Source organism: Alexandromys fortis, unplaced genomic scaffold (genome assembly GCF_014885135.2).
Source record: "Alexandromys fortis isolate MF-2015 unplaced genomic scaffold, M_Fortis_MF-2015_v1.1 scaffold_7, whole genome shotgun sequence".
Lineage (NCBI taxonomy): Eukaryota > Metazoa > Chordata > Mammalia > Rodentia > Cricetidae > Alexandromys > Alexandromys fortis.
In genome coordinates, this window is record NW_026067920.1 from 1,331,229 (window position 1) to 1,344,704 (window position 13,476).

Sequence of the window (13,476 nt, forward strand, 5' to 3'; positions counted from 1 at the left end):
TCTCTCTCTCTCTCTCTCTCTCTCACACACACACACACACACACACACACACACACACACACACACCCCACCTCAGGGCGAGGCTAACTTGCCAGCCCTGACCTCCTTTTCTCTACAGATTCTCCACCTTCCGTCTCCTGCCACAGGCCTGGCTGCTGTGACAGCCACACCGGCTCAGCTTTATTATTCAGCAAACCTGACTTTTCACTGCATCAGAGCCGGGGCAGCCATCTCGCAAGGCCCTGAAACTCTCTATCTATATCCATCTCCTTTGATCTCCAGATCTTCCCAGGCCAAGTCAGAATAGCTATTGTTGAAAACCAAGACATCCAGGGAGAAAACACAAAAATAGTTCTTTGCCTGAGCTGGAAAGTGACTAGGGGAGCAAGAGGGGTGGGGGGATTAAACACAGGCAAGTGTGGGAACCCCTAGGCTTCTCCCTTAAACTCACTGTAGAGCACCGTTCAGGAAATTAGTTCCAATGCTGAGATCAGGGCTGGGAGGAAGGGTGAGAGCCGGAGTTGGGTACGGAAGGACAGCCAGGTGTGGAGAACAGAGAACGGAGAGCTGCATTAAAACAGATAAAAACAAACGCTGCCCTAGAAATGCCTTCCTCCCGTCCTTCACTGGGAGGGTGACCCACCAGGGCCGCGGGGCCACACACTCCTGAGAAGGTGGCAGTGTTCATGCTGAGCCAAGGTGAAGTCATCTCACTGAACACTCTGGGAACGTGGCCAACATCGCAGAAGGGTGGATGTCCTAGGAGCAAGTGCCACACTGGGAGAGACACCGCATACCCTGGAACTGAGAGAGACTTACACAGGAATACAGTGACCAGAAGCCATCTTGTGAGGGGCCAGCAAGAGACGCTCACAATGCTGCTGGGAGGGAGAGGTGGCCGGCGACCTCTACAACACATCACACACAGGGCCTACACCAAAAGCTCTTTGAGTGGTGAACATGTGTGGAAACCTGCCAAAAATCAGGCGAACAGGAGCAGGCCGAGAGATGATCCCGGCGCTGGAGAGGAGAGGAGAGGAGAGGAGAGGAGAGGAGAGGGGAGGGGAGGGGAGGGGAGGGGAGGGGAGGGGAGGAGATCTATAAAGTGGCCGTGGCTAGCGTATTTTCACATTTGAAAGTCAGATGTGAAAGGCTGACAAGATGAACTGTTTCAGAGCACAGTTCTCTCCTTTGTAAATAAGGAAATGGATGCACAAAGTGCTATGAATGGAATCGGGAGCTCACTGGGTGAGTTTATCAAAGGTGGGTCACAACAGAACACACAGCTAGCCAATTAAAGTCAATAGAAAACGCAAAACAGAATACCAGGCCTGCAAAACTAAGATAAACTTTTTCAAAAGGGAAAAGACTCAGTCAAAGGGTCTGGAATTACAGAAGGTGAAAGGAAATTAGGACAATAAAACTGACCAAAGGACAAGTATGGGACTGAAGAGCTGGTTCGTCGGCTAACGTGCTTGCTGCAGGGCTGAGGACCAGGGTTCTATGTCCAGCACCCATGGTTAAAGCCAAGTGTGGTGGCACACACTTGGGATCTGTAATCCCAACACTGGGGAGGCTGAGACAGGCAGATCCCTGTGGCTCACTGGCTACTCACTCTAGCCTTGTTGGGGAGTTCTAGGTCCCAGAAGAACCCTGTCTGGAATGAAAAATACAGGTGGATAGGTCCAGGAGAATGACACCAGAGTTAACCTCTGGTATGCACACACACACACACACACACACATGCACTGCACACATACAGGCACTGTACACACATGCATTACATATACATACGCACTGCACACACATATACACACAAACATTGCACACACATACACACTACACACTCATGCACTGTTCAACACATGCATACAATAGCACACATGCCCAAACACACAAGCACTATACACATACATGCATATGTACCTCTGAATATGGAAATTTTTCTTAAGGAAATGATAACTAAAGTTTTCTCAAGTCTGAAGAAAAGCATAAATATTTAAGTTCAAAGAGCTTGGGAAACAGAGCCATAGCTAGATCCATCAAGCCACCAAAAATCAAAGATAAGCAGGAAATCTTCAAATCAGTCAGACACGATAGCATACGTTTCTTCTGGAAATGGAAGAAATGACGATGACAACTGGTTTCCAAATGGAGCTAGTGGGAGGCGGAAGACAACAGAAGGCAGCCTTCAGAGTGCTGTGTGAAGGGAAGCTGCTGATCCACAGTGCTGAATCTAAGAGAAACCATCTTCAAGGCTAGTGAGAACAATGTTTCATAAAGAGAAACGCAAAATAGTCAGCCACCAGCTAACTCTCACTAAGAGAAATAACAACAACAACACATTCCTCCAAATTCTTGTGGAAGAATAAACACCACAAAAACATGCAGATATTTGCAAGAAAGATTAATGGCTGCTCAAATCAGCAGCAACAATGACATGAGGCTTATTACACATCAAAGCAATGTATAACAAGATAATAAAGAATTAACAAAGGTAAGCTACTAAAATATTTTTTTGCATGATTTGGGACATGGTACAAAGGCATTAATCTAAGGCAAATCTAAATGACAGATACATCCTGAACTTTCTAAAGTGGCTACTAGAACAATAATAGCAAAGTACAAAAATATAAGCTATTGTAAGAGAAAGAATTATATACACACATACACACATTCACACACACACACACACACACACATGACGAAGTGCAGACAGTAAAGGAAAACTGGTAAAAATCCAAAGGCTGTTCTTTGATAGTGACTAGAATTGCTGAGGAAGGAGGGAAGCTGGAGCCAGCAATGGAGAGCGAGGGGGAGGGAGCAGATGGAGACACAGAAAGGGAGAGAGAGAGGCAGGATGCTGGAGGGATGTGGAGTCTCAGCATGAAGGGTCCCTAGACATTAACAATGTGAGCATTTCATCTTGGGAATTAGACAAGTTGAGATTTGTCTTGGGGCAGGGGGCAGGAGCAAGTCAGAAGAGGGACTCCCACGCCTACACCAAAGCCTCAGGTCTCTACAGAACCAACCCAATTCCCCTGCTGTGTTACCTTCCATAGACCACTGTTCTGTCTGCAACAACTGTTAAGACCCAACCTGAATGATGTTGATTCATTCAGGCTGTTTGAGCTATTTTCCACTTGAGAAAATCCAAGGTACGACCTCAAAGTGCAAGCCCTCCCCCACACCCTTTCTTCTCTGGATCAACTGGGAGGGTCAAGCTTACCTGGCAAGTCAGAAGGGAGATCTTGGGCCAACCTGCTTGGGTTAATCCCAGCTGCGACTCTCCCTAGCCAGGAGACCTCACACAAACCCCTTCACTTCTCTGCCTGGTTTTGTCATCTAGCAAATGGGGCTGGAGGTCTAACTCCCTTATATGGCTGCCACAGGGATGCCTAGGTCTTAAGGGGGGTACCCCACTGCAGAGTCAGCAATACAGGAGGGAAGGCAAACCAACATACCTGGAGGCTGCAGCTCAGGGACCTCTGAGACTGTCCTTGTCGCATGGAACACCATGGTGTCTCCTGTTCTTTCTGCAGCCGAGCTCCGTCTCCCTTTGCCCCGTTGGCGTTTGCTTCCTGAGACCCTGTAGTGACTCCACAGACTGATGAGGCAAAACTAGCAACAGCCCCGCATCTGGAACCTTTCAAATCTAAGGAAGGTCCTACCTGCCCCCAAGTCACGCCTGATTCCTCATCCCAGGGTGGCCCACAGGCTCGTGTAACCAGTTGTCCTGAAAGCAGAGTCACCTGGACCTCTTTGTCTTCCATGTGCCCCTTGTCTCCTGCCATCTTGAAGTTTCCCCGGCAACACCACTTTGCTTCCCTGGGATCCCCACTCATCTGCAGGACCTCCCGTTCCAGGCCTTGGACCCTGCATACAAGGTGCTGGTTTTCCCCCTGCAGAGCCCAGAGCATGTCTTCTATCCCTAGCATCGTGTCCTTTATCAGCCCTTTGTAACCGACTCCAAGCTCTGAGATCAGAGCCCTGAGCTCCCTGTTTTCCAGGGTGACATGCTCCATCCTGCTTCCAGCTTTCCTGACACTCTTGGACATGGCTTTGTGCAGCCGGCCCAGGTCCCTCTTCAGTTTCTCATTCTCCTCTTCCAGCTGGGAAATCTTGCAGTAACTCTTCCCATTACAGTCCTCCAGGTCGGACACAGCCTGCAGACACTGGTCCAGTTCGTGCCTGAGGTGGACCAGCTCTTCCTGCAGTGATAGGTTTGCCTGTTCCAGCCTCAGGGCCTTGGCCACTTCTCTGGCCCGCTCTTTCTCACAATGGCATCCTTCATGGTGACATTCTTCTTGGGCTCCCTGAAGCCTGGCATTATCAAGCAAAACCTGACTTCTCTCTTTCTTTGGGGTGTCAAGGAGCTGAAGGAAGCTGTTCCCCACCCTTTTGCGGGTACACCACGTTGGGGGGAGCGGGCTCCCACTCAGCTCTGCAGGGCCCCAGTTGGCTTTATCCCCCTCAGCTGGTCCTGAAAGAACTTCTCCAGTGCCCAGAGCCATACCCTCCTCCAGCCTCACTCCCTCGCCATTCCTGCTGGATTTTGTGTTCAGATCCTGACTGGCTGAGGCCTGCTGATGGCACAGATCCCCCTCAGTGTCCAACCCTGTATAAGCGACACTCTGGCTCTTTCTCATCAATGCTGACATCTCCTGGGGATCGCCATAGACAAACTTCAGGTTGTCCAGCTGCTGGAAGCAGGCCCCCACCTCCCTTTCCAGTGTGTGTAGCTGGAGGGTGTTCCTGCCCTGTCCTGTGGTCAGAGTCTGAGAGGGGCAAGGACCTTCACTGCTGCCACCTGCTGGGGCCCATTTGGGAAACTCCAGAAAATCCTGATCACCCATTGGTAGTCTCTGTTCCTGACCCGCATGGCACTTGGAGTCAAGCTGCTCAGAGACACCCAGTGGAGCTGGGCTGGATGCCGCTCGGAGCTGCATCTTCTCCTCTTGTTCTTCTTCCCCAGACCACTTCTTTTGCAGGATGTGAGTGTCTCCAAAGCACAGCTGGTGGCCCTGCTTGTCCTGTGTCGTCCTCCAGACCTCTTTGCCCCTTCCTGCTGAAAGCTGGCTACCATTTGGCTCTGTATCTCTCGTATCATGGGCACTAGCACCGGTAGCCTCTTCCTCCTTCTCTGGTGACAGTTTTCCCAAGTGTTCCCAGCCACATCCTTCCACACCCCATCTCTTTCTCAGGGGACCAGGACTTTCTGGTGACTTAGAGGTTGTCCTATGCAGAGTCAGTAGAAGACATTGACATTCCGGCCAGAGCCAAGGACAGTGGGCGATGACTTCGGTCTCTGAAGCCCTGCTCCCTTCCTGTATGCCCTCTGGGGCTTGGCCCTCGGTGTCCACAATCAGCTTCTCACTGTTTTCCGGGTCCAGCAGAGACCTGTCGTCAAGCTCTGGTTTTATCACACCCAAGGCTCCCATCACCTCCCACTTCTCTGTACTTGCAACTGGAGGCCTGCTTCCCTCCTTCCACGTGTCTCTGGGCTCCTTGGACTCTTTTGTGGGAAATGAACCATTTGAAATGAGCGGAGACTTTTGGATGAAGGAGGCGACATGGCTCCTTGCCAGATCACAAGGCCAGTCAGGGTGTGTCCCAACCTCAGGGGCAGGGGACGGCTTGCTGTCCATCTCTTCTTGGGTCTGAAGTTCTTGTAGGAGATGCTTCCAGAGCAGAGGTGGCAGTAGGGGCTGCGGTTCTCCAGCAGGTTCCCAGAGCGGGAACCCGGATGTGGGTAACAGTAGGAGGGAATCCTGGGCTCCAGCGGCTTGAAGATTCTCTGAAACTCCTGCCAAGGGGCAAAGTCGCTCATCCATGCCTGGTTCGGGGGGGCAGCTACACAGCAGCCGAAGAATCTGTCCATCTAGGTGGGGCTGGACAAGAGCGCCCTGCAGGTGGAGAGAGGAGATGGGGTATGAGCCAGTCTCTGCCTGCCGAGCCCCACCTACAGCTGATCATGCTCCGCCCCCAGTGCTCTCTGATCCTGCTCATAGAGCTGCACGCATGTCCTGCTCTTCCACCTCAGGGCCTCTACCTGAGCTCTTCCCACTGCTCAAGATTCTCCCTCTCCCAGATATCCTCAAGGAACACCCCTTCACCTCAAACCAAACAGTGCCTCCTCACAAATACCCAACCACTAGAGCACCTCCTGGCCTCAGAGGCAGCGGGGACACGAGTTCTAAGACAGTGAGGAGATTAGAGATAACGGAATTAGCAGACACAGATAAGGCACCGAACCTGAGTACATGCTATTTCAGGGTGACAGAGGAGTGTGGGGGATTCCTTCCACTACATGAAGCCAACTGCAAGAGGGGATAGTTCAGGAAGTGAATGAATGAATGAACAAATGCATGGATGGATGCATGCATGCATGGATGCATGGATAGGTGCATGGGCAGATGCATGGATAGATGGATGAGGTTTAGAACCACAGAGTCACATCAGGAAACCACTCCCAGTTCAGCTTTGTTTCTTAGGATAAGAGATAGAAGCTGAGGTCAGTGGTTTGCCACAGCATTAGGACGAATTCAGATCCAGTTGAGATCAGAACATTGGAGTGATACAGAGTACAGAAGGAGGAGACCAGGGCTCTGTACCTCTGAAGCTGGGAGTTCTGGGGGGTCCCAGCATCCCTCCGGTCTCATCATCTCTGGATAGGAAGGCAGAACCAGCTCTGTGGGTAGTCAGAGGGCTTCACTAGGGCAACATGAGTCAAGTAGCCCAGGCCCGGCGCTTGGTCTGGCTTCTTTTGATCCCAATATACTTCTTAGTCCAGGTCTCAGCAAACTGCATCCCATCCCCTCAAACCTCTCACTCAATCACTTCCAGAATATTCTTCTAAATCTGGAGCTTTCTAACAAGAAGAACCTCCCCAGGGTGGCCACATCACCAAGCACATAGCAGGGCTATAAGGCCCCACTGATCCTATCTGCAGAACCCTCTGGCCTCACCTGTCTAGGCTCAGACCCTGGCAGGTCTTCCTGGAGCTTGCCTATGGTACTTGCTGGCATCACCAAGCAAGGGTCTGGCTGATCTTGAACACGGCTATGGGGCTTTTCTGAGAGCTGGCCTAGAACAGCAAGACCCCAAGGTTAAAATCACTCTTAGAAGATTTATCATAATGGCCTCCAACAGCCATGTCAGCTGAGAGATGTCTCTCTTGACTCGGGTCTTTTAGCCCACAGTGAGTCCTGATAAGCCCCACTCTTCTGCCGGGCAAGGACCTGAGCCTGGAAGACATGAATGACTACCAACAGCGAGCAGAGGAACTGGCTCTCAGGATGGACCATGGACCACAGCTGGACGATGCCCATGGAGCATTTTGAACCCTCAGGATCCTCCTCTGTCAGCAGGGTGACACCCCCTCCCCCAAACCTGCCGAGCTTTCAGGAGCAGCCTCGCCAAGTCACAACACACCTTGACCTATCCAACAGCTCTGTCCCCCACCCACCGCAGACGTGACTAAAGGGGGACATCAGCTGCCTCCTCCTACAACCGGAAGTCCTGGGTATCATGAGGCTTGGGCTACTCTTATGCTTTGACAGCTGAGGATGAGCAAGCAGGATCTCTTATAGTAGGGAGGTGAGAAACTATGCCCAACATTAGAGACCAGGGACTTTAAAGCCCCAGTGATTCTCAGACTGACAGTCACGAGTCTCATCCTCAAGCTAAGGGGCTGTCTGGGGTAAAAGGTGGCTAGAGTGATCCTTACTTACCACAGATGTCTCTGTGAGGACAACACCCCACTACCAGCCTGCAGCTGGTGGGCACCCCTTGAGAGCTGAGCGCATAAGTTTAAGCGTCAAATTAGCCTAAGCTAATGGCCCCTGGAACGTCACACACTGACTCTGCTTTGACCAGCTTGTGTGACCTTGAGCCTCTCTGAGCCCTGGGTTGTCTGTAAGAGGAGCAAATCACCCTGCCCAACACTGTGAGAATAACAGTGGACTAAGCTAGCTGGCCTATCACAGGGATGTCAGGTGGCCCCTCTATGTACCACAGCATCCACAAACCTGCGAGGGCTTGAAGTCCACAAGCATCACTGTGGCAGCCTCGGCTGCTGCAGGGATCCAGCACCTCTGCGCTGGGCAGGGGCAGAGAGTCACTCTGGGCACAGCCCGAGGCACCCTTGAGAGAGACAAAGAATTGAAGAGTCACAAGTGCCCTGGTTGACCTGTCCACTCCAAGCCCATGCCTAGGCTCCCTCATAGCAATGGTCAGACTCCTCCAAAGTAAGGAAACTAAGACTCAGAAAGTGGTGGGCTCAAAGCTGGCCATGGAACCTAACCTGGGCCATTGTTTTACCAGGCCACAGTGTTCTTGTTGACTCTTGACATTCTTTCAGTAAGTTAAAGGGGTGGCAGTCTGTCCTTGGAGTAGTCTGGACATCTAGACAGGAGACTGTATGGAGAGGTGTGGATGGGGGCGGAGTCCCAGCCTTGCTCCTGTGTAGTTTCTCTGTCCCAACTGGGGAAAGCTGGAATCTGCCCAGGTATGTTGAATGTTTCCCTGTGAGCAAGTCCTAAAGGTGACAGTAGCCAGTGATCTGGGAAGTGTCCCCCAGCCACAGACCTGCAGGAGGCCAGTTGTGTGAGCAGAGAGGAACATGCCCAACATGGTCCTGGAGACTACACGTGAGCTGTTCCAGCTGTCATGACCACTGTGAGCTCTTGCCCCTGACATGGTGGCCTCCTAGCCTGCCACCATGCTGGCCACATTCTCTGCCTCTGGACCTCTGCACAGGCTGTTCCTTCTGCTACTTTGGGGTAGGCTCCTACAAGCCAGTCAGCTGTCATACAGGCCTCTTTGTAGCTGACTCCTGGCCCTGTGCCCACTCCACTGAAGATTTGACCAGCAAATTAACCTGGAAACCAGACCAGATCAAGTGCCTCCCTTTCTCACTCTTCTCCAGCAAGAGAAAAAACCCTTCCTCCCAGTCTCACACATATGCCTTGTTCTGTGTTCAAGCCAGGGACTGTAGACCCCAGGGTATGGGGCAGGGCTGTGGTAAGCCAAGGTGTATTTGAGTGGTCCTAGGCAAGCCCACATTGGAGCATGCAATCCATGAAAGATGGCATGAAAGATGAAAGGCTTCGTGTCCCGCAGAAGCAGTGGTCAAGTCCCCATGAGGCTTTCTTTGGCCTCCTTGATCATTTCACAAATCAAGCCCCCATCATCCTCCCCAGCAGTCCCTCCCTCAGCCACTCTGTGCTGGTGACCTCTTATCTGTCTGTGCAATGGTTTGTGCTGCATCCTTTTGCCTATAAATCCTCAGTCCCAGCTGCATCATAGATTCCTTCAGAAGCTTCCAACAAAGACTAATAAGAACACTCGACCCCAACCACTAGCAACCGGAGGGCATGCGCACCAGTTTGCTTCCTAATAGACAACGGGCTGCACCCAGAGTGGCCTGACCAGACAGGCTATTGTCAACTACGCTCAGAGCCCTGTCCCCTGCCTCTGTTTCTGTCCACTCGCTTCTCACCTGGTCATAATTAAACAGTCCCAATTGCAGCTTAAAAATTACCATGAAAACAAGAGGGAAATTCAGAAAGATGAAGGGAGGGAGAGACAAATGCAGGAAGGTTGAAAAGGATGGAGGAAAAGATCAGAAAAAAAAACTAAATGAAGCAGAAAACGAGGTGGGATGAGAAGAGAAAGAAAAGCTCAAGCTCCAAGTAAGGGTGAGGAAAATAGAGGGCAGAAGGAGAGGAGGAACAGGCAGGTGGAGAAAGAAAGGCTGGGATCAGAGTTTGTCATGTTCCGCCAAGGCCAGCGTTCACCATGGCGCTTACCACTGTGCTTCTCTGCCCAGATGGTTTCATGAACATTTGCTGAGCCCCAGCTAAGGGCCAGACCTGCTTCTGAGGCTGGGGACACAGACGCAGAAAATGCACACGCTCTCTGCCCCAGGGAGACAGCTAGGCAGCATCCTGCACGCTAGGACACTGAAACGATACCTTCCCTCTGGTCTACCCCTCACTTTGTGAGTGATTAAACCAATAGTCAGTGAGGGAGAGGAACTTGTCTAAGGTCACAGGGCAAGTCAAAAGGAAAACAGGAGAAAAGCTCCCATATCCAGCCTCGATCCTTCCCAGGACTGTGCTCTGCCCAACCCCGAGAGAATGACAGCCTGGATTTTGGTTTGCCTCCCCGTGTGAGATACAGAGGTGTCTAGACACAAGCATTTATGCGTCACAGTACATCTTTCTGGGTTTTTCTCAAAGCACAGACCATAGAAGACTTCCACTTGCACAAAATGTAAACTTTAGCATTGTACCATTTTTTTTGTTTGTTTTTGTTTTTCGAGACAGGGTTTCTCTGTGGTTTTGGAGCCTGTCCTGGAACTAGCTCTTGTAGACCAGGCTGGTCTCGAACTCACAGACATCCGCCTGCCTCTGCCTCCCAAGTGCTGGGATTAAAGGCATGCGCCACCACCGCCCAGCTGTACCATTTTTTTATTCAATAGTTTAGAAGAACCAAATCTTCCCAAACTCTCCTGCTGTGATTTGGGATTGTCTAACATTCTCTGCCCATATAGCTGCTAAGCTGCCACTTCTTAAAATGGGTGTCATGAACCACACGAGGCTGTACAACTAAATGTCACCAAAAAAATGGCAGTAGTTCCCCCAAACAAAGTCAGAATCAAATAATCTATGAAAATGAGGTGTTCCCAGTAACACTGACCCATGTTACACTGTGTGACCTTATGCAAACTCATTGTATGAAAATTTGCTTTCATTTTTAGTAAATGGTAAACATATATATAAGAATTGTTTAAAATAAAATTTGTATTACTTATCATCACTAAATGTGACATGTATACCCATTTTTAAATGTATTCTATTTTTATTTATGTGGATCTGTGAGTCTGTGTGTAGTTATGCACACATTGGGGAGGTGGGTATGTTCAGAGGCCAGAAGAGGGCGCCAGATGCCCAGGAATTGGAGTCAGAGGTAGTTGTGAGCATCCTGATATGGGCACTGGATATCAAACCTGGGTCCTCTGTAGGAGGTGCACGTGCTCTTATCCACCGAGCCTTCTCTCCAGCTCCTATGCATCTATTTTATAGGCCGACAAACCTAGATTGTGGGAGAATGTCTTAAGAGAGAGGTGTCATGAGTGATTTGAGAAGCCCTGACTTAAGCAAGACCTCACAAGCTCCATCTCGCTGGACACTGAGGCTACTTCTGATTCTGTCAGCGGCACACAGCACTGAGATGGAGACAGCTGCGCACAGCTGCTTAGCAGCTGCTGACTCCTTTCTTTAACGCGTGCTGTGGTCTGAGAGTGAAATGTCCCCACAGGCTCACGTTTGAACCTTGGCCCCAGCTAACGACACTGTTTCGGAAGGCTGTTGAACCTCCAGAAAGTGTAGCCTCCCTGGAGGAAGTGAGTTACCGGGGTCAGCCTTATGATAGTACACACCTGATAAGCTGGCCCCACTGCCTACCCACTCTGTGCTTGACCAGTTGCCCATGGCCCTGCTGCCTGCCCTGCCTGCCCCACCATACTGGGACTGAACCCCCCTTACGCTGCTTCTTGTCATGTATTTGGTCACAACCATGAGACTAGCAAACACCTATTCATGGAGGTTCATGCTCGCACAGGAAATATAGGCCTTCGTACGGCATTTGATACTCACTGACTGTCAGCCCTCCCCAAAGGCTTAGGTCTACAAAGGCCCAAACCCTGCAGAGCAGCGGCTCCTTTAAAAGCTGCATGTATTGACTATTTCCTTCTGCTTTCTTTGTGTGTGTGTGTGTGTGTGTGTGTGTGTGTGTGTGTGTGTGTGTGTTTTGCTGGGAATTGGGGGCCTCACACATGCTAGGCAAGTACTTTTATTTCTTGACTTGTGGTCAAGTATTCTTTTAGAGAGTTATTTATTTTATTTTATGTGTATATGTGTGTGCCTGCATAAATGCTGAAACATGTGTGCAGGAGCCCCCAGAAGAAGGCACTGGATTCCCGGCAGCTTGAGGTACAGGCAGTTGTGATCTATTCCGTGTGAGCACTGAGAAGCAAACCCTGGTCCTCTACAAGAGCATCAAGGGCTCTTGACCACTGAATCATCTCTTTAGCCCTCTTGACTCTATTTCTTGATAGAGTTTGCTTCATAGTGAACAGCAAACCTGCAGTGACACAGTCCTACAGAGGTACAAGCAAGGGTCTCTTTCCAACAGTGAAAACATCCCTACAGCTGTTGCCAGGGCTCACTCTATGTGCCCTGCGGGACAGTGAGAACTGCAGGACAGGAAGACACAGAAAGCACCCAGCAATGCCCATCACCCCAGCTCCTCAGCTCCCAGATGACAGAGGACATGACTGACTTCCCATCTCTATGCATAAACCTCTCTCAGTGACCCTCCAGGCCAGGTCATAGCATCTGTCTGTCTTCTGATGTAGCTGTTTAGAAGCCAGGACCACCACTGCTTCTCCTGTGTCTATCTCCCCTCCAAGCTTCTGAAGAGCAGGTCCACACCCAAATCACCCCCCCCCCAGTCCCAGGGCCTAGCGCTGTGCCTGAGACACTGCAGAAGCCCAGGGAACACTTGCAGAGAACGCCAACACACCCACCGTCCTCCCCAGCTCCTTTCCCCGGCAGGAGCCCTTCCCCCAAACTCCTCCCAGTGACCCATTCCTCTGCAGATGTAGCTTTTACACAACCTATTCTAAAAGTTGTCACCGATCTGAGTTTGGGCAAATTAAGTTCATTCCTCTAGACTCAGCTTAGGGACAGGGACATCAGTGCCTCCCTGGCTGCATTACAACATCTAAGAGAGCCTTTCAGGGCAAGTGCTTTGTGGCTAAGAAGCAATTGACATGTCTTCTCACAATGCCTGCACTATAGCTCACAGCACAACTCCCAGAGTGCATCAGAAGTAAGAAGCAGAGTGCTGTCTCCGGGGTGGGGGACTGTGTTCCCTTCAAGCCTGGCTTCTTCCATTTGCTGGAGCATGTGACTTTCCCCACCTCCCCCAGTTCCTTCACCTGTAAAGTGAGGGCTAATAACTCCACCCCCCCCATCAGCTGGCTGCAGAGAAGACCCAGCTGTGGGCAATGGCAGTTTTGTGAAGACTGTCAGCTGCACACGTCCCTAAATATACTCACTATATACCTCTTGCTCCCCAATCTCTATTCCTTACAGCAACACGGCCACACGCAGACAGTGCCTATGACTGTGGTCATCTCCTCACTGAGCAGCTCATTCACTGAGCATCACAGTCTGTGGGTGTCAGTCCCATCCCACAATAAGGATGCTGAGGCACAGGAGTCTACTAACCAGTCCAAGAATATCCTGGCCCATGTAGATCACCACTGTCCCCTAAGAGGGATCCCCCTGCAGTTCCCTAGAGGAGTACCTCCCCCATGCCATACTGAGCAGTGCTGCCTGTCCCATGGATTCTAACAGCAGCCTCTGCTTTGTCCTCTGCTCCACACACGGGGATCACTGCTTA

General features: G+C 50.9%; 1 protein-coding gene across 1 annotated transcript in view; it reads right to left on the bottom strand.

Annotated features, from left to right (window-relative positions):
• CUNH4orf50 (chromosome unknown C4orf50 homolog) overlaps positions 1 to 13,476 on the bottom strand; it is a 65,108-nt gene that overhangs the window by 39,423 nt on the left and 12,209 nt on the right. The window contains exons 4-6 of the mRNA XM_050141064.1: positions 8,031 to 8,145; positions 6,969 to 7,087; positions 3,465 to 5,906 (exon numbers count right to left, since the gene is read on the bottom strand). Of these exons, the coding sequence (XP_049997021.1) occupies positions 3,465 to 5,906; positions 6,969 to 7,087; positions 8,031 to 8,145 (2,676 nt within the window). The remainder of the gene's footprint in view (positions 1 to 3,464; positions 5,907 to 6,968; positions 7,088 to 8,030; positions 8,146 to 13,476) is intronic.